Genomic DNA, 22378 nt, shown 5'->3' with positions numbered 1-22378 from the left:
TTTACAGTTTATACCCAATGCCTTCATGGAGCCCTGAGGGGCCCAAGGAGAGTCCCAAGAAAGCAGAGTGCTCACCTGCCTACAGGTGCAGGTATTCTTGGGATGAATCTGTTGCACATCCTTTCACTTTGTGTCAAAGGCATGATGCAGAGGCTGTGCTGGTGGGAAGAAAAGGCTGTAATTCATGGCAGAAATTAAGCCATTAAAGAGCAGCTGAGGTGAATAAATGCACACAGCCATCGTGTGGACTCTGCCCTCTGCCAGAGGGTGCAGTCTCTGCTGTCTCACATCCCTGTGCCTCCTCATGTGTTAATCTTCACCAGCCCTTCATCCTCTCACTTCCACCCCAGACCCAGCTGGAGCACAGACCTGCAACATCCAGGCCACCACTGCCAGGCTGGGACCACTGACCCACCTCTCAAATATCCAAATAAATGGATATTTGTTTGTAGCCAGGCTATCTGACCCATGAGGAGTGTCCTATTAAAAAAAAAAAAAAAAAAAAAAAAGCGAGCACGTATTTCCACTCTGAAACAACACAGCCTGGTAAACTTCTGTAGAAACACAGCATCTGTTTGGGTTAAGAGGGCAGGGTTGGAAATGTTGATGAGGACATGAGTTGACCTAGGGAAGGGTCTCCTCCAAGAGAGGACCAGTGTGAGCTGCTCCAGCAGAGCCACCTGCAGGAGCAGGGCTGTGATGGGTGAGCTGTATGTGGAAGGTGGTCATGCTTGGTTTCCTCTGCAATGCTGTTATCCTGAATAAACATTAGATTGGTTTTGGAGGGCTGCCCAGATGATCATTAACCTTCTCCTGGCCCATGACAAGAAGCCAGCCTGCAGCACTGAGCTAAAATTAGGCTTGTAGGGCACTGGGGCTTGCAGATGCAGCAATATCTGGGCAGAAACCCCCTTCAGAAAGTGGATAGCCAGAGGGTCCAGCCTTAAGCTGGGCTTCTCAGCTCCAGGAGGCCATTAAAATCACAAGATAACCTGGACTAGAAGAGACATCTGAAAGTCTCCGACCAGAAAATCAGGACCAGCTTCCAAGGTGAGTGACTCAGTGAGAGGTTAGCAGAGGTATTTGCTGACAGCACAGACATAACAATTCCTGTGTGCAGGACACATGCTGATAGGAGGGTGAATTCTGTTCTGCCTACCCAGAGATCCATGAAGTCCTTCATGAGCTGTGTGTTTTCTTCTCCATCTCTCAACACTCAGCTTTACAGCCTGTCTAGAAGCTGTGATGTTGCACTGGCCAGAGACCCCTTCACAGGGGAAGGGCAGGACAGAGGGGGAAGTGTTCTCCTGCAAATGCAGCCATAAAAATATCAGAGCAAAAACGATACTTGCACCTCTAAAAATAATTTCTAACAGCGCACCATTTCACAGATCCATCACCAGATTTTCCCCTGTGTAAAAGTGGGTTTTCCCATCTGGGAGGCAAAGGGTTATGCAGGCTTCCTGCAAAAATAAGTTAATGAATGAAATCAGTAAAGCCCTTTTCCAAACAGCAGCAAAGATCTGATTGTCACTGCTGAGGAGCACCAGCAGCTCCACTGCCCAGCGTGGGGCTGGCTCCCTCCATTGCACTGGTGCTGGAAAAACATCCTTTGGTGTTCAGCACTATTTACAGGGGAAAACAGGACTCTTGCTTCCACACCAGACCTCTGCTTTTCCCCAGCCTACCATCAGCATAACCATCCCATAATGAAGCTGTGATTCAGACTGATTATTTCTAAGGAAAAATCCCATCAAGAAAGTACCAGAGAGGCTTTCTCCCATGGAAACACATCTTTCTTATTGCTAGAGTAGTACCTGATCACAGCTCTTACTTCTCTACATTCCCTAAAATGTTTTGCCTCTTCACCTTCCCCTAACTCTGTCCCTCTCATCACATTTCTCAGCTCCTTGAGGGCTCAAGTGCACTGTCAGGAGCTGGAGCTGATGTTCCACTGCTGCTCGTGCTGATGTTTTGGAAGGCTGGTTTAATGCACAGGTGCCCCAGCTGGGCTTAAGAGGTTGCTCACCAAGAAAATCATTTATGCATTTATTTAAACTCAGCAGAGGCTTCTGCTCAGCAGCCCACAGCAGCATGAGATAGGGCTGTCATCTCAACAGACCCTGAAAACCAAGCAGCATGAGATGGATGTAAATGATTTCAGACTGCAGCTGAGTAACAGCAGAATAGTCTTATTTTCTGAAATCCCAACAGTTTGTCTTGAAAATGTTGTCATTTAAAACCAGAATTTATCTTACCATAGAAAATAGGTTCTTACAAATGTTTGTGCAAAGAGGTTTGTTTGGCCATTCCCAGGCTGCAGCTCTGGCCTCCTCCTGGCTTCTGGAGGAAGCTTTGAACTAGGGTTCCCCTCAGGCACTACTGCACCCAAGTTTACTGCTAAATTAAATGGGATTGAATATCAGCTTCCAGTAAAGATCATAACTCTTTCAATCAAGGTTAAAATAGGAATAAGCCAAGGAGAGATTTGCCCCAACACCATAAAGAGCCCAAGAGTGTTGACATACTGATGGTATTAATATCCCTGTATAAAGACCAAGCATGTACTTTCCCTTTGTTTCTCCCAGTGTCTCCCAGAAAAGTTATCTCTTTGCCATCCCTCCCACCTGGATACTTGTGATAGAGTCTGTGACCTCCCAGAGTCCCAGGAAAAGCTGTCCTGGATGCAATGCTGAGCACTTCTCTCTCAGCTTCCCCTTCACCTCTCTGCTTTGTTCCTTCTTAATCTCTCCTCAAACCTCAGTGGAATATATATATCTTCTCCCTTGCCTGTTTTTCTTAAATAATAAATAAGAGGAGAGAGAGTAGAATTGACTGGAGAACTCTTAACACTGTGAGGTGTTTGGGAATAAGGTTGGGATGCACAAAATGCTGCCTAAACCCTGTCATTGAAAGGTATTGGGACCAGGATGTCTGGATATAAAATGAACTTGAATTTTACAGGCCTGAGTGTTTTTATTATCCAGGGAGGCTTTGATTCTGACCAACAGCACCCAGCAGGAGTCATGGAACAAAGACCAGGAATATGAATGAGGGAAAAACCTGCCTGGAAGCCTCCTTTCCCCACCTGACATATGGACATTAGCTATTTACAGGTGATTTCATCACTATAAAAGGTTTCATCTGCTATCTTGGAGCTGCCTCTCCAGATTATCTTACACATAATGAAGAACCAAAGTTCACTTTAAGATCTGGTTTCTGTTAGCTAAATTTTCTCTCCCCTTCAGTTCGGGTGACCAAACACTCATGTTTGTAACGTACCACTTCCATTTTCCTCTGGCTCTCTTTGAAGTGGGGATAATTTTTTGATAAAACAGCCCAAGCTGCTGTGAAAGAGGACCTAGGAGATGCTGGAGATGGAGCAGCTAGGGAAAAGGAAGTTGTGGAGATGCAGAAATGCCAAGGAGAGGAGCCCTGCTGTGTGTATACACACGCACACGCATGCGTAATCTTGTGTTCCCTCAGTAAATGTAATCCACAGTTTGAAATAACTCATTCAGTAGAATAACAAAATTAGGAACTGAGTGCCAGCTCTCTTCCCAACCCCCACAGATGCTTTGTTTGCTTCCTTGCAGCTGCTGCTCTGGTTTAATTTTCCAAGATGCCATTAGTTGGGAAATGGAAGCAAAAAACTTCCTAGCCAGCTTGCACTTGTTTTTGAAGCTCCAGCTTTTCCTTTTATTTTCCAGCTTCCTTGCTATGGGTTTTCAGCCAGGATAAGGATGCTGCTGCTCTTCAGGACACAAAAACCCAACATCATCTCAGCTGGTCAAACCATTCTGCCTGCTGAGAGCAGAAGGAAAGGGAATTACAGCAGTGTCTGCAGGGCCCAGGAAACTGTGCAGGAATGGTGCAGGAATTCCCTGGGTGGCTACCATGTCATGGATGTGGCCTGTTGTCACTGTCACCATGGTGCCACACTTCAAGATATTCTGACTGAGATTAAACCCATCATTCCAAAACATTTCTATTGTTATTCCACACTCTCTTCATTGCCACCTTTTGCTTCATTCTCCAGCAGCAAAAGAGACCCACAAAATGCCACTTTCCTGGTTGTTTTTCATGTGAGAGTTTTGCTGGTTTATTCCCAGGTTTTCTCAGCTCTGTGGGGGTTCAGAGGACTGGAAAAAGTGATGTGCAATTGCGTTACCAGGAGAATAAACTCAGGACAGCTGGGCAAAGGTGAATCAGGCAGGCAGGAGAGTTAAACCACAGAACCTTGTGGGATGCTTGATGCTGGTGTTGCTTGGGCACACCCCCACACCACCACGGGCTGGGATGGAGGCTCTCAGAAGCCAGCAAGATGAGCAATTATGCCTTTTGTGCAAAGCAACAAGACCCACTTCTCCACTCACCAGTCATGTCCTGAGAATCTAATAAAAAGGGAGATTAGCCCCTCTTTCCGCTCTCACATCTCCTTAATGCTGTCATTTTATTCACACTTTGTAAAGCAAATAAACCAGCAAATTGCTTGCTTTAATGAGCTGAAATTAAACTCAGGCTGCTGATAAAATGCCATTTCTCCTTTCTGTTGTTGGGCTGATAGGCAATGTATGGGAAATAAGAGAAAACATACAGTGGGACACTTACTAAACGTGTCTGAGTCATTTCCTGCTGCTCTTCTTCATCCTCACACCTCCAATTAGATGGGGGAAGCACAAAGATGCTGTAGGGGAAGGCTACAGGGGATCAGCCTGGCAAGATCTGTGGGGAGTCTGTCTCTGCTCCTTGCTCATGAATGGTCCCACTCCACTAATGCCCTCTGCCCACAGCCTTTCCCCAGGGAGCAGTGACAAGAACATTCCTCTGCAAGGAAAAGGCTGGTCTGGCTCTGCAAAGCCTTCCCAAACACAAGTTTGCCCAGACAGGGTGGTTGGGTCACAATGGGAGACAGGGGGGACTGGACAAATGCTTGCTGAAGAGAATATGCCAAGTGCATCCCTTCCTGCTGCCTGTGCTCGGCTTGGCAGGGCTTCCCTTGCCTGCAGGAACCCTCAAGTCCATGGAGGAGGACTGGGAGATGCTGGAATCAATGCCACCCCCAAGGGACAACTGGAGCAAGCCATTGCTATGGCTCTGCAGGCCAGGAATGCCTCATCCCACACCCTTAGGGGCAATACACATCCCCACAGAATGCAGGGGGAGCTGGGCACCAGGCTGCTCCCTGTGGCAGAGGAGAGCTGGCACACCTAGAGGGAAAGTCTCCACCTGCAACACAATGCATGTGCTGGGATTTTCACCCCAACAAGAGGAGCTCAGGGCACTTTGCTTCAGTCTCCCACCACCCCATGAAGTGCTATCATTATCTCACAGTACCAGAGAGGAGGCTGGAGAGCAGAGAGGTTAATTGAGTTGTCTAACACCGGAGGGATGCAGCAGCAGCCGTGTTTCAGTCTGGCACTGCAGCCTGTGGGGGTGGCAAGGGGGGCACTCACCTGCAATCTGCCAGCGAGCACAGTCCCACTTCCCTTCCTCGCTGGCTCCGAGGACTCAGCCATGTTCAAATGGACTTCCAGGTGCTGGCAGAGCATCTCAGGGAAGTGACAGCACACGGAGGAAAAGGTGGCTGGAAAGTCTCATGTGCAGAGAGCTGATGTGAGAGAAGGTCTCATCATTCATGTAGTGGAAACATAACTGTCACCAGGGAACAGACTCATTGTTCACAATCCAACCAAATAAACTGTTTTACTGCTTATTAATACTGGCCTGTTTTCCAAGGTATAAACTGAATGGTGGACAGGGGTCTCTGCAGTGAAATATGCTCTCCTTCCCTGCCTGGTATTGTGGCTGGAAAAGACCCTGTTTCTTTGGGACAAGGGTCAGAGTATACATCTGCCTCTAAACAATCAGCTCCACACGATTTTCAGGTATGTAGCACCAAGAACAGTCCAGCCTGGGCACTGTAAAATGGTCTGGAAAACTGTTTCTGGGTTTATAATTTTTTCAGATTTAATGAAAGAACATTTGAATGTAAGATGTGGCCCTATATCCTTCACAACTTCCCAAGAAACCTGCAGTTCTAACCAGCTGTTTCCAAGGAGTATTGGTGCTGTCTTTCCTGGCTTCTATAGTATGCCCTTGGCCAAGGGAGACAAACAGTGTTTCTGTTCCCAAAAAAGTTCAAAGAAGGATTTTTCTAGATAGGCCATGATGATTTCTGTCCATTTGTGGGCAACTCCATCTCTGCTACAACATCTCACTGCATCCATGCTACCAGCCAAAAGTTCTGTTTGGCAGTAGAGATATCCAGAGATGATGTTTTCAATATCTTGTGGAAAAGCATGACCCAGGAGATGCTGGTGGTCATGCATTTCCCACCTCTCCACTTTTGCCTTCCTGTTTCCCTAAGAAATCACAAAAAGAAGTAAGAGCTATCCATGGAAATTTATGCTTAGTAAAAAATTTAGGGGGAAAAATGAAAATGTGAGCAAGAAATTAGTTTCTCTGTGTGAGTGTGGCTGCTGGAAGTCTCACAGGTTTGTTTCTAGTGAAGGCTTTTCCTAGTCTTCAAACAGCTGCTTCTGGCTGGGGAGGGAAAGTCTTGTCCCATCCTCTGCAAATGCTCTTGTTATGCCACTGAATGTTTGCTGGTTTTCCACACCTCTGCATCATTTCACCTGGGAGGGAGAGCCTTGGAGAAAGGCAACAAGCCCCCAGCAGGGACAAGGACACTGGGTGGTTCACAATCACACCAGTGGGTTTTGCAAAGGTTCCCAGAAACAGGACAAGCATTTGATGTTGGGCTGTATCCCGAATGCCACATGGCAGTGCAGGCAGAGAGACACAGTGTCCTCGACCAGCACCCCTTGTGTGGGCACTGCTGCTGCGCACACCAGCACATGAGACAGTCAGGATTCCCCTCAGCAAAACGCTGCAGCATCAAATCTACATCAGAGCGAGTTGTCTAGACTTCAGCTGCTCTCAGCGGAGAGGAACAGACACTTCTGGGGCATCACTCCTCTCCTCCTCAGGTAGACACCTAAATAGGTCAGACAAACGGTGTGCTGGATGTGTGTTGGTCTCTCGACTGCCAAAAAAGTGACGCTGGACAAGGGCTCAGAGGATGACCTCTGTGGTCAGTGACTTCCTCTCCTTGTGCTGCCAAACAGTGCAGGTGGCAGCCAAATAAGCCAAAGGCTCCTTGAAAGCTGTTTGCCAGAATGGGAAGGTGCATGCCTAACTAATAGGGGAGTTGGATGGATCTCCAGCACCTCTGAGTGCTGACTGTCTTTCCTTTGTGCTTAATTTGTGCTTGTGTTTTGTTTTGAGCAGGTGAGCCGGGGAACTGAGAGGGGACAGCTGAACACACGGAGGCACAGGGAGATGGGGACCAGTGCCACGATGTGCAGCAAAAAGAAAACAAGGAGAAGTACTATAAAAAATGAGAGGAAGGCTTTTCTTTAAGCCTGAACAACTCCTCTGCACAGGCGCTTAACTTCATGACTCCCTCCTCGAGATGCCAGAGGCCTGGTGATGCGGGACCAGCCTCAACCACCAAGGCCCTGGTAGCAGCCCCTGGCTGCTGGCTGCCGCGTACCGTGGGCACCGAGGTCTGCTTTCTCCACGGACGCTTCCCTCCCGTCTCTGAGCCATGAGGAGAAGGGAGAGGCAAGCAAAGCTTCCGAAGGAGCACTAGCCCACACCTTGCTGGCCCCTGTCCTGTTCCCCGCTTCCAGCAGACCAGGAGCCCCTTCTCCGTGCTGCCCTTCCAGATGGCAGGTCGCCGGTGGGCCGCGACGTCAGCCCTCTGCGTGTGCGTGGCGGCCGTGTCTCTCCTGCACGCCGGCGGGGTGCGGGCAGACTGCTGGCTCATTGAGGGGGACAAGGGCTTCGTCTGGTTGGCCATCTGCAGCCAAAACCAGCCCCCCTACGAGTCCATCCCCCAGCAGATCAACAGCACCATCGTGGACTTGCGGCTGAACGACAACAAGATCAAGAGCGTGCAGTACGCCTCGCTCAGCCGCTTCGGCAACCTGACATACCTCAACCTGACGAAGAACGAGATCTCCTACATCGAGGACGGTGCCTTTTCAGGACAGTTCAACCTCCAGGTGCTGCAGCTGGGTTACAACCGACTGAGGAACCTCACCGAGGGCATCCTCCGGGGCCTGGGGAAGCTGGAGTACCTCTATCTCCAGGCCAACCTCATCGAGACTGTCACCCCCAATGCCTTCTGGGAGTGCCCCAACATAGTGAACATTGACCTGTCCATGAACAGGATCCAGAGACTGGACAGCAACACTTTTCGGGGCCTAAACAAGCTCTCTGTCTGTGAACTCTACAGTAACCCCTTCTACTGCTCCTGCGAGCTCCTCGGCTTCCTGCAATGGCTGGAGGCTTTCACCAACATGACACGCACCTACGACCGGATGCAGTGCGACTCCCCACCCGACTACATGGGCTACTACTTGTTAGGCCAAGGCCGGACTGGCTACCGCAATGCTCTGAGCATGCTCTCGTCCCTTTGCACTGGTGGCTCCTACACTGTGATCCCTCGTTTTATCCCTCCCAGGTACCAGGTGACCACGGTGCCCTCCGAAAGCCCCTGCTCCGAGGAGGAGTGCTCCTCCGGCGACGGCACGACGCCGCAGTTCTCCCTGTTCACGCCCATCGGTGAGACGGAGGTGCGCCCCAACATCCAGGTGAAGCACCTCAACCACAACTCGGCCGTCCTCACCGTGCAGATTCCCTACCCCTTCAGCAAGATGTACATCCTCTCCCAGTTTGAAAACGGCTTCTCCTCCATGATCACCAAGCTCAGGAAGAAGGAGGAGAACATCACCGTGAGCAACCTAGTAGCACAAAGAGATTACACCTACTGTGTAGTCTCTGTTCACCAGTACTCCAAGTACAACCACACCTGTGTCACCATCACCCCCACCAGACCCAACCGCAAGGAGCCGGTGCCCACCCCTTCCACTGCCACCCATTATATCATGACAATCCTGGGCTGTCTCTTTGGCATGGTGATTGTCCTGGGCGTGGTGTATTACTGCCTCCGGAAGAGGCGCCAGCAGGAGGAGAAGCACAAAAAGGCTGCCGGCAGCATGAAGAAAACCATCATCGAGCTGAAGTATGGGCCAGAAATGGAGACCACCAGCATCACCCAGCTGTCCCAGGGGCAGATACTGGGTGGGGAGACAGTGACCCGCATCCCCTACCTACCTTCTGCTGGCGAGGTGGAGCAGTACAAGCTGATTGAGAGCAGCGAGACCCCTAAGGCCACCAAGGGCAACTACATGGAGGTGAGGACGGGTGAGCAGCCTGAGAGGAGAGACTGTGAGCTGTCCCTGCCACCAGACACGCAGGGCTCTGTGGCTGAGATCTCCACCATTGCCAAGGAGGTGGACAAGGTGAACCAGATCATCAACAACTGCATCGATGCCTTGAAATCCGAGTCCACCTCCTTCCAAGGGGTGAAGTCGGGGGCAGTCTCCACGGTGGAGCCTCAGCTGGTGCTCTTGTCAGAGCAGATCCCCAGCAAGCACGGATTCCTTTCCCCCGTCTACAAGGAAAGCTACAACCACCCTCTCCAGCGACACCACAGCATGGAGGCGGCCCCCAAACGCTCCAGCACCTCTTCCAGTGGCTCCATACGGAGCCCCAGGTCCTACCGCTCCGAGGGATCGGGCCACAAATCCGAAGCCAAATACATTGAGAAGACATCCCCCACCACCGACACCATCCTCACTGTGACACCGGCCGCGGCCATCCTGCGGGCAGAGGCGGAGAAGATCCGCCAGTACAGCGAGCACCGGCACTCGTACCCCAGCTCGCACCCAGGGGAGCAGCACGACAGCATGGGCGGGCGGAAACCCTCCATCCTGGAGCCTCTGACCCGTCCTCGCCCCAGAGACCTGGCCTACTCCCAGCTCTCGCCCCAGTACCACAACCTGAGCTACACCTCCAGCCCAGAGTACACCTGCAAACCATCGCACAGCATCTGGGAGCGCTTCAAACTCAACCGCAAGCGGCACAAAGACGAGGAGGAGTACATGGCAGCCGGCCATGCCCTACGCAAAAAGGTCCAGTTTGCCAAAGACGAGGATCTTCACGACATCTTAGACTACTGGAAGGGCGTGTCTGCCCAGCAAAAGTCCTGAGTCCTCATACAACTCGTGACTTAACACACTAACTGGACCAAAAGAAATCCGCAGCAGCTATTTTTATTCAGACTGTCTTTGAAACAAAATAAAATTTAAAAAAAAAAAAGAGAATCAATAAAAAATTAAAAGAGAGAACAAATAATGAAAAATCTATAAATATTCTATATAATATATACAGTGAGATATTAAAATGTCCTCACGTTGGTGAGAAGTGCACCAAATTTGAACACAAACTTTGCAAACAAACAAACTGTGGAGTGGGGGAAAAAAAAATTTTGTTTAATTTTGATTTTTTAAAAAAAATATAAGAAAAAAGAAAAAATTGAATATAAAATGAAAATGAAAGAGCGGGCAGAGAGCTGAGGTCTGGCATTTTCCAATATTGCATTGCATGAGTCCCTATTCCGTGATTTTGTGGATTCTTTGTGAACAGTTTGTGTTCTTCCTTCCTTCCCTTCCAAAATCAACAGCGACAAAAACAGCAACAAAAACCAAAAAGAGACCAGAAGGAGCTCCATCTTTTGGGCTGTTTTTGCAAACGGAGTCTTCCAGTTTAGACTTTTACCCGGTTGAAGGCCCGTTCACATTTTCACTCACTAAGAGGTTTTACCACACATTGCATTGTAAACCGAAATCATTAATTGTACAGAGAAAATTTCTATATTTGCAATGTTTGCTGTATAATGAGAAAGAGAGAGGAGAAAAAAAACCAATACTACATCTACTAAAAATATATATATATATCTATATTCACCTGTTTGTACCAGGTTTTAATCATGGATTTTAGAGAAAGAGATGGAGTTTTATTTGAAGAACTTTTTTGTTGGTTGGTTGGTTGATGGAATATGTTTTGGTGGGGGGGAGTGTTTGGATTTCTAAGTGTTTTGTTTTGATTTCTTCCACCAATTGTCTGTGTCCAAGTTCTCATCCCTTCCAAACGCATTGAAGAAAAAAGGCTCATACCCAGGAAAATAGAATCCCTCACCTTATTCCAGGTGGGAGACCATCACCACCAGGAACTGGGAAGGGGATGAGAAGTGAAGGGCTCTTGGCTGAGCAGGTGCCACCATGCAGTGGAATTTCTCCTGCAAATTGGTCTCTGCCCCTAAACTCTGTCTGGGCAGTGGTGGCCCTTGGGACCAGCCAGTGAGGGGTGGATTATCCCCCCACTTTCAGGATGGGGAGGCAGTGATGAGTTAGAGCACAAAGCCTCTTGCTGTTCTGTAGAAAAGGAGAGAAAGGAGGCTGATTTTGCTTTTGAGGTAAAAGACACTCAGCATTTACAGCCTGCCCCATACTGAGACACCCTGGGGAGCCCCTGCCCAGCCCTTGGCACTCTGAGACTGGAGGGGAAGGGGATGGCTCCGTGTACATGGGTCTACCCAAGCAGCCACGTGCCCCTCAGCCATTGCTGTCCAGCACTGTTCCAAGGCTCCAACTCTGAAATACTCACATGAGGTGAGAAGGGAGATGCTGAGGCCATGAAGGCACTTCCAAGCCACACTGGTGGCCAAAGGACACTACTACTGAGTCCCAAGCCCCTGTGTCTCACCCAGCCATGACCAACAAAAAGTGAGGGCTTTGTGAAGCTCTGAGAGCTGCCCTGCTCCCAGGTGAGTGTGTGGGAGCCCAGGGAGCCAGCACATGAGGTGAGGTGCTAAACTCCCCAAATGCAGCCCTGTGAGGCCATGCTGCTTGGCAGAGTTTTTTCCCTTGCATCCTGCTCACAAGTCGCTTTGGATGGACATCCTAAGTCCTGATGGATGAGCACTAGGGCCCAGGAGCAAACCATATCCCATCCTGTTATTTCAATATTTCAAAGTGATTTTGACAGGTATTCTTGCAAAAGGTTATGTTTGTTCAGAAAGGAGCTGAGCCAGGAAGACACAGAGCAGGCTACAAAGTGCACGAGTTCATTCCCCGTGGTTATTTGTGTAGACAACAAACCATTAGCAGGATTTCATAATAAAAGGCAGGTAATTTCTCCAGGAAGGCATTCACTCTTCCTCCACCTCGTCCAGGTGCCCCAGATCCTGCCCACAGCACGCAGCTTCCCAGGGCTGTGTCCTGCTCACCAGGCAGTGAACAGGACCTGGAGGGGGGAGTGGGGGGTCACCCCTCTCTTGTTTAATGCCTTCACAGCAAGTTCCTCCCCAGATCTCAGCTCCAGCACCTGGTCCAAAGCAAACCTTTCAGATGAAACAGCTTTTTCTTGCAAACCCTGAGTGCCAACCTCCTCATAGCACCATAGAATGGTTTGGGTTGGAAGGGACCTTAAAAATCATCGAGGACTAGAAAATAAAAAGTCATCATCATTTAGTTCCGACTCCCCAGCCACGGGCAGGGATGGCACTCACTGAATCATGTTGCTCAGTGTCTCAGTCAGGAGAAATAAGAATTGGTCAGCAAGGATGGATGATGGAAACAGTAGTGGGGCCTCCTGACACTGTGGTCTCACAGGATTCCTTATCAAGAGGCTGGGGTAGTCCAAAGTGATGGCAGCTCATGAGGTAATCTGGGCTCAGATGCTCCAGTATTTACAGTCACTGATAGACACCCAAAGAACTTCCTCAGATGATCTCTGCATTGAGACCATTCCCACACCAGTTTGGAAATGGCATCAGGACCATCTCCACGGGACTGGGAGCAATGCCCAGCCTGTGCAGTGTGAGGCCTCGCTGCGGAGGCAGCAGCCAGCTCAGCTCTTTAGCTGGGGCAAATAATTTTGCTCCTCTACCTCTGTTTCCTCCTCTGCAAATGCTTCCTTGTGGCATTGAGGGCACAGGCTGGCTGGGGAGGCTCAATTAATTAATTGGCTGTCTGTGAAGCCCATTTAGCTCCTAGAATAAAAGCTGCTATCGAAATGCAAAGCTGTTAGTGGTGTAAAACAGCAGGGGCAGATGAAATCAAAGCCTGATTCTGTTTTCACACCAGGATTTCACTGGTGATAAACCAACAGAGACTGACAGGGGAATGTGATACAGCAGTGCTGGCCTTTCTAAATTAAACACTTCCCACATACAAATGGTCTGCAACTGGAAAAAAAAGGAGAATTAGAAAAAGTCTAGGCCTTTCTACCTCCAAGGTATCTCTAAGGCATCACCTAGCACCCCATTGTTGGTGGGGCATCACCACAGGTCTCCAGATGGCTCCTGAGCTGCTGAGCACCTTCCAGCCCCTTGCCCTCCCTCCAAAACAAGGTGCAGTCCTGGCAGCCATGGTCCACATCCCTTGGCAGGAGATGCCATAAAATGAGCTGTGAAAAAAGCCAGACGAGAAAAGGGAAGAGGTTCCACTGTCTCCAAGGCCACCACTCCATGGATGAGCTCCAGGGCTGGCTCTGCACAGGGCCTGAAGAGCTCCACAGCAGCTTCCATCCCTCCAAGGCAGCTGCTTACAGACCCCTCTGGGGACAGAGAGGGGCTTTCATCACCTCTGACGTGCTGGGTGTTTTTGTTCTTTGTTTTGTCTTCTGTTCAACCACCAAAGCTCCCAAGCTGCTTCTGCAAAGAGAAGTGATGCCTTGTGCAGCCAGGCTGCTCCTGCTGCCCCAAACTCCAAAGCAAAGGGGCTCCCCACCCAGCAGAAAGGAGAGGGCACAGGAAAGGCATGTTGGAGTGAAGAGGAGGGGAGGCTAGGGGAAAAAATAATCACAGTTCCCTGCAGTACACTCATAGCCCTGGGGCCATGTGGAAATGCATTCTGCTGATGCCCTTTCTGTGTCCACAAAACTGCTGTTGTCTCAACAACCTGTCTTCAAGGGCAAAACCAAGGCAGCACTAAAAATTCTTCATCTGATTCATCCCCCAGCACCCCAGCAAGGACAGCTTCTAGTTGGAGAGTAAATCCAAGCCCACATTACCCATGGCTCAAAGTCAGCAAAGGACCCTGCCATGTGTTACAAAGCCTGTGTGGCATTCAGAGCCTGGATATTATTTTAAAAACTGTAAATTAGGACAGAAACATCCCTTTATATAGAAATGCACCATTTAAGCCTGGGATTCCTGAGGGCACGTGCCAGCCCTGGTGTGCACACGAGGTGTGTCCATCTGTTCCAAAGCATGGCCTGTGGGAAGGGCCACGTTCACAGAAGGTGGAGCAGCACAGGGTGGCAGTGGTGGCAGGCAGTACCTGCCCAGCTCCCCCCTGATGCAGCAAAGCACTTGAGAGGGAAGCTGGGGGCTGCCTCCATCTTCAGAGCTGGTGGGTATGGAGGTGTGAACTGCCACCCTCCCTGCCCAGCATTTGAGCTTCCTGATGGCTTCAGCTGGGTTTGCCATGAAACTGGTGCAGATCCCATGGGAGGGGTCTGTGAGGGTGCACAGGGGCCATAAAAGGGAAGGTGCTCCCATGCACCAGACAACAGCCAGACTTCATTGGCTCTGCTCCAATCAAGCCAGTGACCTGCAGTGCTTCCTGGGTGCTGGCACCTTTCCGAGGCCTGCCAGGGAGCTGTCCCTCTCCCAGCCCCCTTGATGCTTATGGATCAGCATGCATCAACATCTGGGTGATGCCCAGGGCCGCTGGAGAGCCAGAGGCAGAGCTGAGCCCTGGCCTCCAGCAGCCCAGCCCTCACTCCCAGCAACCTCAGCCAACTCCCCTCTGCCCATTTTTGAGGTCAGTCCTTCTTCCCTCAGTCAGGGCTGGGTCTTGGCAAACCAAGAGCTGCTCTGCCCGAGAGCTCCAGGCTCATCCCGATGTTGGAGTGGCTCTGCAGGGATCGGGAGCTGCACGCAGCCCCGGGTGGGCACCAGCTGCACCGGGCTGTGGGGCAATAAATCACCAACCCAGCAGGGCTGGAGGACGGCACGCTGGAGGTGGCTGGGATGGGATGGGATGGGATGGGATGGGATGGGATGGGATGGGATGGGATGGGATGGGATGGGATGGGGTGGGATGGGATGGGATGGGATGGGATGGGATGGGATGGGATGGGATGGGATGGGATGGGATGGGATGGGATGGGATGGGATGGGATGGGATGGGATGGGATGGGATGGGATGGGATGGGATGGGGTGGGATGGGATGCAGTGCGGCTGGACCAGACCCAGGAGCGTGGATCGATGAGGGTGATGGAAGCCAGCATGCACTGCAATGGGCTATTTTTAGCACAGCCAGCAGAGCAGGAATTTGGGAGCCCAAGTCAGAATTTATTTGCATCTGTGAGTGCTCGTCAGGGGAGGACCAAAACAACCACCCAGCGCGGGTGCAGCAGTGCCCTGCTGCGTGTTTTGGGACCTGCTCACCTTGGCTTCAGCTCCTCTCGGGTGCACATCGTGTCCCTCTCCCCTGCAGTGCCCTTTGGGGACAGTGTCACCCCCTCCTCCAAAAGCTTGGAGCTGTGAGCACATGGATGCACACAGACACAGGATGGGGACAGAGCAGAGAGGGGAGGGGATGGATTTGAGGGGATGAAGGGTTTATTTGAGAAAAGCACTGATCCTACCTTTAATGCACAGGGCGTGTGAACAGGTCTTGTTGCATGGCTGCAGCACTGCCAGGGCCAGGCAGGTATGGACTTCAGAGGTGCCACAGCCTCTCCTCCAGCTCCTCTCTCCCATTTTCCTCACCACAGGCTTTCAACCATGGGTCCTGGGTCTGTTTTTCTGGGTAAGTGTTCTGAGATTAAATTGTTCTCCAGCGAGAGAAATATAGCCCATTTAATTTCCTTCACCTCCAACCCCCAATGCCAGCAGTGCCCAAGGCACTGAAGATGCTGAAGGTGCTGGTGGACATGGCCAGTGCTGCTGGAGAAATCAACCCAACTCCTTGGCTTGGAGCAGTGACTTTGGCTTCACCTGAATTTCCTTTGTGTCCCAGCTTCTGTTTTACCGCTCTCAGCCAGCTCACCAGCACCACCAGAAGGGTGGTAGAAATTAGACAAATGCTGCCTTGAGAGTTTTACTCATTTCCCACCTTCCCCCAAGCCCCACCCAGAACTTAATGGAGGGAAACCATTTGATCCAGAGTGAAGCCAGTTTTCTGGACTCAGTTTCTTTTGTGCAAGGAATAAGAAGACACAGAAGTACCAGGGATGTGGATTTTCATCACGTGGGGAGTAGCCAAGCAGGATGTCAGTTTTTACTTCAGTTTTGCTGTCCTTTGTTTGGTTCAAATTGGGTGTGAACCTGCCCGTATCCATCCCTCTGCAACCTCTCTGTCCCTGCAGAGTAACCAGAGGAGCCTGCCAAGTCTCCAAGTTTGTGTGTGCCTTTTCAATAATTCAGTGGGAATGTTAATCACAGGGTTGTGCTGTTGTTCCTGTACGAGCTCGATTGCTTCTCACATCCCACCAACATTTGTTTTTTCACACTCAGCTCAGCTGTCTGGCAATAGCCATTTGCTGCTCACCTTTACTTGCCTTGCCATTAAAGAGCTCATTAATGCACCCCATCCTTGCTTTCTTTGGGATGAAAAGATTTCCATTTCTGTCTTTTATCAGCTTTCACAGTGCTTACATCCTGTCCTCCCTTCACCATGCAGTGCCCTTTTCTAATGAGCTCTTCCCTCCTGGTCCGTCTCATCCATTAAGATCTGTCTGTGAGTGTTGTCCCCTGCATTGTCCTGCTCATCTCCTGGGCTCTGTTCTGTGCCTATCATATTCCTCAGTTTTTTCAGCTGTGAAATGAAGCAATCAGCCCCACATACAACATCCACATTTCTTCCCACCTCACTTGCTTTCCTAGCAGCCCTCCAGTCTGGCTCATCACACCAACAGCATCCAGCCTTGACAGACTCCTCCATCCTTGCAGAAGCCCCTGGACAGCTTCATCTGATCTGCAGAAATGTGATGGAATGCCTCAGTTTGTGTGTGGTGCCTGCAGCTTGTCTCTTCTGGGGGCCTCTTGAATCTCTTCCTCTCTCTCAGCATTGCTTTTATGCAGCTGAGCTCTCCTTGGGCATCTCCTGCCTTGCAATCAAGAGCTCCCAGCCCATCCAGGAGGCCTCTCTGGGTACTGCAAAAGCTCCTCTGTGGTCTCACAAGTAAACACTGGCACTCTTCATGTGATGCAGCTAAATTAATTAATCTTGTTCCACCACATTTGGAGCCTAGACACAAAGGTTTCCATTCCCTGAAGCTGGAGCTTAAAGTCTGCTTGTCCCAAAAGTGCCCTCCTGCCCCACCTGGGATTTGTGTTGCAGTAAGATTGGAAGAGTGGCAGTAGAGCAGCTTTTGGGAGTAGCTCCAAGAGGCTGGCAGAGCCAACAACCCTCTGGAAAAGTGGCCATGGGCACAAACCATCTGCCACCATCCAGTTGAAACATCCCTGGTGTGTCCAGCTCAGCTCAGGCTGACAAAGAGCTTGTGTGCACAAACCCAGTTGTGCTTTGGGTTTTTTTCCCCTGCCGTCTCAGGTGCTGCAATTTATTACCTCTCCATGCAAACCTTGTCTCACTTATATCCTCAGATCATTCTGAGTGTAACAACACTCCCACCCACCACAGATGTTACACACACACACACACACACACACCTCTGTTTAGGAAATCCCAGGCAGAAACACAGCAGTCCCAGGAATGACAAACCCTTTGTGAGCTGAGAGCTGACAAGCCCTGAGCTACTCCACAGCTGCCTCCAGCCTTGCAGGACAGCCACAGCTCCTAAAAGAGCAGTGCAGACTCCAGGGCTCTGGGCATGGCATGGCAGGAGGCTGGCAGCAAGGGCTGGGGAGTGCAGGTGTCTGGTGTGGCCTCTCCAAATGTATTTCCCTGGCAGAGCTCACAGCCAGGACGGACAGTGAGATGGCTTCTGATCTCCCACCATCTCACACTTGGGTCCTGAAGACCAGACATGTCCCAGCACAGCTGTCAGGAGTGGAGAAGCAGAGATGGAGGTGCTGGAGAAGAGAAACCAGCTGATGTGGTGAAACACTTTTGGCTCTTCTGGCTGAGGTGACTGAGAAGTCCTTGCCCCAGGGTGGCTTTGGAGAACACACACCCAGAAGAGCCCATCTGTGGCTAAGAAGGACTGGTCCTTCCATCTCTGAAGCTGCCAGGAGATGGATTCACCCACTGGTGTGAAGGCTGAGCCAGTCCTACTTTTCTGCAAAGCCACAGATGTACATGGGTGGAGATCCAGGTCTGAGAGATCGGTTGGAAGCATAGCACAAAACCCTCACAAAGAAGAATAAACCAAAACATCACAGAATGCCAGCAAGTGGGAGGAGACAGCTTATCCAGGGAGCTAATTTAGCTGGAAGGAAATGGGAAGGATGCAAGATGTTCTCTTATTAAGAAAGAAAAACAGCATGCAAGAGCAAGGAACCAGAGGTTGCAGTGCCTGATAGAAAGTGAGGCTGATGTGTTCGAGTTTAAGAAGCCAAAGCAGAGTGGGGACAGATTCTGGACCCAGAACAAAAGCTGTTTCTACCCAAGCTTGAGAGGCAAAGGTTAGGATGAGACTTGCAGAGACCTGGAAGCCACTGAGGTGGGTGAATTGTAAGTGGCACCGTGTTTAATCTGAGCAGAATGCATGAAACCAGATAATGTAATTGAAAGGGTTATTTAAAATGAGTATTCAGAGGGAAAAATAAAGCATTGCAGAAAAAAAATTAATACTTAGCACTTGAAATGTGCTTGGCATCTTCAAAAACTGGTCAGCCATTAACTCATTGCTCCTCTGCTCAGTCCAAAGGCTAATAAAAAGGAACGGTTCATTTAGTTATTTCACAGCTGAGCTTCTCAATAAGGCATCAGGAAGTGATTGCTGCTCTCCAGCATGTAAGTAAATAAACAGTTGGAAGCAGGAAAACACAAAATCCTCTCAGTGTGGTCACAGCTTCATGCTCCTTCCTTTACCTTGAGTTTGTCCAGAACAGACCTGTGACAGGCAGTTTGTCTGGAGGGCTGGCAGGGAGCGTGCCATGGATGGGGGCCAGGCTTCCAACAGCTCCAGCACTTGGTGCCTGCTGCCCAGGAGCTGCCCCTGTGCTCATGCCCACACGAGCAGGGATAGGGAATCTGCAGGGCTGGATGGGGTGGGAGACTGGGCTCGCAGAGACCCCACCTCTGAAGCCTGGTGCTCTTGGCAAGTGCAGAAGCTGAGGGAACCAGGCAGCCTTTTGTACAGCAATGAAGAGAAAAGTGTTTTATATTTGTTTTAATTAAAAAGCAAACAGTTCCTTTTGTGTTTGATGAAGAAGGGATTTCATAAACTCATCAAGGAAAACATGGCACACTTGCACCTTGGTGATTTCCAGCCTCTTTTCTTGGCAGCAGCACTGGACGAGCTGAAAAGTGCCCGAGCAGCTGCCCCACTCACACCCCCCCAGCTGGGGGTGGCCAGGGGTCTGGGGGCTGCTCCTGGTCAGGCCTAAAGGGAAGCAGCCAAGAAGAGGAGGTGCTTGTCAGGATGAAGCCATTCAGCCTGACACATGATCAGTCCCAGAATGGGTGAACCACAAACCCACGGCATGGCAGGCACTGCCAAAGGCTCCACACTGTGCCCCAGGAACAGTTGCTCACTCAAAACAAGCAGCCACTGGTTTTGCCATCCACTTTGTGATGGTTTCTGGCCTTATCAGCTTAGACACCCCCTACAACACAGGCATCATCCCTCTGGGGAAATGGAGCTGCACAGAGGCTCAGCTGCCCCCTGGTTTTGGTGCAGTTATGCTCCAAACCCTGCTTTTCTGGGACACAGGTCTCTCACAGACCCTGCTCCAGGTGTCCCAGACCATGCCAGAGGGATTTCTCCACAGGATCCCACTGGGATGTGCAAGGTCTCCAGCTCACTCTGAGCTGCTGGGACAGCAACCAGGAGAAGGCAATGGTTCACTCATGACTTGCCCAATCCCAGTCCCAGCAGCAGAAACAAAGTCCTAGATGTTAGGGAGCTATTTTTCCACCCCACTCTTGTGTGATCCAAGAGGGGTACTGCTTTGTAGCAGAGATGCACAAGAATTAATCTCTGAAAGCATTTTTTGGGAAAAAAATACATCCCCCCAGGGCATAGGGCTGAACTTGGCTTTGCTTGGACGCGTCCAACAGCAGAATGGCCATCATCAAAAACCTTTGGTGGAGAAAGGGGTTGAGGGATCTTACATTCCTCTGGCTTTTTGCCCCAGGTACAGCTGGGGCTTTGAGAGAGCTCCTGCTCTCTCTTGGGCTTTGTGCTTTCTTTCTCTTTCTTTAAGTTTTCTTCCTCTTAAATGAGACATTCCCCAACTCTGCTGTGAGCAGAGCTCTGCGGACCCTGTGCTGAGAGGATGTGCCAGGTGAGAGCAGGAGGAGGTGATGAGCAGAGACACCTCAGCCCAGTGCCATCCCTGAGTGCCTCTGCCCTGAGGCTGGTTGTGCTTGAAGGAGGTATTTGGGTCAGGACCTCGATGATTTACAGTGCAGGACGCGTCCTCCTCATCATCTGGGGGACGGGGGAAAGCACTGAGCACAGAGACAGCAGCAGCCTCGACGGGTTGGTTAAACACCTTTCTGACAGGAGGAAATTTGGGATGTGGTGCGCTAAAGACGCCTTGTTAACTTCTGTGAAGCGCTCAGGCACAGCCGGGCGGCAGCTACACGTCCGTGGAGGCTCTGCCAGCCCTCCTCTGCCTGCTCCTGGCATAACGAGGCCCAGTGGGTGTGTGCAAACAAAGCAAGCATCTCTCTCGCCGGACCTCACGCATCATTTATAGCCAGCTTTCCCGTGGCACAAGAAACATTTACATGTGCCAGCATTAATTCTGAACGCCACTTCAAAGCCATCTCTGTCTGACGAACCCTGCGTGCTGCGCACAGCAAATTCCACCCCAAAAATAATTAGCAGCACACGCCACCAAAGCGTTACGAGGGGAGCGCAGCGCAGCACCTGCTGAAGCAAAATGAATGCCTGATTTATTTATTTTTTGCCGCTTTTTAGCAATATTCAGGCACTGATTCAAAGCTGTGCTCTGTTCTTTGTCGGGCCCTGGGAAGTGTAACGTTCCCACTCTGCTTCCCAGTCTGAGAAGACATTGAATTGGGAGGGTTATACTGAACCATGGAAAGGTTTGGGTTGCAAGGAACCTCAAATGCAATCTAGTTTCCACCTTCCCACCATGGACATGGGCAGGGCTTATGTTTTCCTTACATCACAACAGAGCTGTGAAAGACCCTGCTGATTGCTCCATGCCAGAGGTACCAGCTGAGAGTTTGGGTGCAGGCAGCTCTATCACCCTTCCTCTGAAGCTGCACAAGCCCAGACTTTCGGGATGCTGTCACCAGCTGACCAGTCATAGGCTGGTGGCTGGGAGCAGAACAGGACTCACCAAGTCTCACCCTGGCCTGACATTCCCACAGAGCCTTCAACCCTTGCATAGGATCAGTCTCACTAAGAAAAAAGGAAATTGGAAATGAGATCAGGAGTTGAAGCATTTGGTGCCCCTACCAGCCATGGTGCCCCCACCCTGTGCTGGCTACAGGCAGCCCAGCTGTGAACAGCTCAGGGGACAGAGCTGGCTGCACTGAAATGATTTCTTTAACCTCTGTCAGAGCTGCCCAGCAGCTCACAGCAGAAGGAACAGCATGTTTAGCTCAAAGCCTGATATAGTGGCATTGCCGTGGAAGACCCAGGTCACAAACCACCATGGACCCATGGACCAAACCTGGAGGTGGCTGTGGGCACAGGGGGAACATCTGTGTCAGGATGGTGCTGGGATCCTGTATTCTCCCAGTTCTGTGCTTTTGGAGTGGAAAGGAAGGTGCTTTGCAGGGCTCTGCTCTCAGCCTGTGCGTCTCTCCAGCATCAAACCATGGAATTCAAATTGTCAGTCTCTGCCTTGTTAGGATGCAAGGGGTTAAACTGTTCTTCCTATGCAAATTAAGCTTAATTAATCCTTTTCATCAGTTGCAAATATACCTTCTGAACCCTATTAAAAACATGAATATGCAAATTCAGACCTTTTTTAATACTCATTTTCAAGGACTTGGAGTCAGGCTTGATTATTCGATTCCCGTTAACAGCCTGTAAAACCTGGTGCAAAATTTAATTTCCATTTTAAGTTACAAAAAAAAAAAAAGGAATCTGTTGGTAATTAAGCTAATTACAGTGTTACACTAAAGAGGAGACAAACAAGGAGGACAAGATCATTCATTACATTTAACACTGGTTACAGGACCTGGGGACTGTCCCGAGTTAACTGTGAAGCCAGGAAACAGCAGTGACATAAACAGGGTGTATGTGAAGAGGCTGTGGCTTTTGGGGGGACTGGTGCTTTCCTTACCTTGGGAACAAACCTGCTTCAGTCCCATGAGTCATTCTTCTCCTTCTTTT

General features: G+C 50.3%; 1 protein-coding gene across 3 annotated transcripts in view; it reads left to right on the top strand.

Moving 5' to 3' along the window:
- Positions 1-10942, top strand: part of ELFN1 (extracellular leucine rich repeat and fibronectin type III domain containing 1) — a 104581-nt gene extending 93639 nt beyond the window's left edge. For 2 of the 3 annotated variants that reach the window (XM_021539699.3, XM_021539698.4), the window contains exon 4: positions 7294-10942. In XM_021539699.3, coding sequence (XP_021395374.2) covers positions 7734-10124 — 2391 coding nt within the window. In that variant the 5' untranslated portion in view covers positions 7294-7733 and the 3' untranslated portion in view covers positions 10125-10942. Of the gene's footprint in view, positions 1-5739; positions 5889-7293 lie in introns of all 3 variants that reach the window. The other variant, XM_085591685.1, reaches the window with a different exon arrangement.
- The last annotated feature ends 11436 nt before the right edge of the window (positions 10943-22378 follow it).

This window comes from Lonchura striata, chromosome 14, assembly GCF_050655825.1.
Source record: "Lonchura striata isolate lonStrDom1 chromosome 14, ASM5065582v1, whole genome shotgun sequence".
In the NCBI taxonomy this organism is placed as follows: domain Eukaryota; kingdom Metazoa; phylum Chordata; class Aves; order Passeriformes; family Estrildidae; genus Lonchura; species Lonchura striata.
This window is presented reverse-complemented; position numbering and strand designations above follow the sequence as displayed.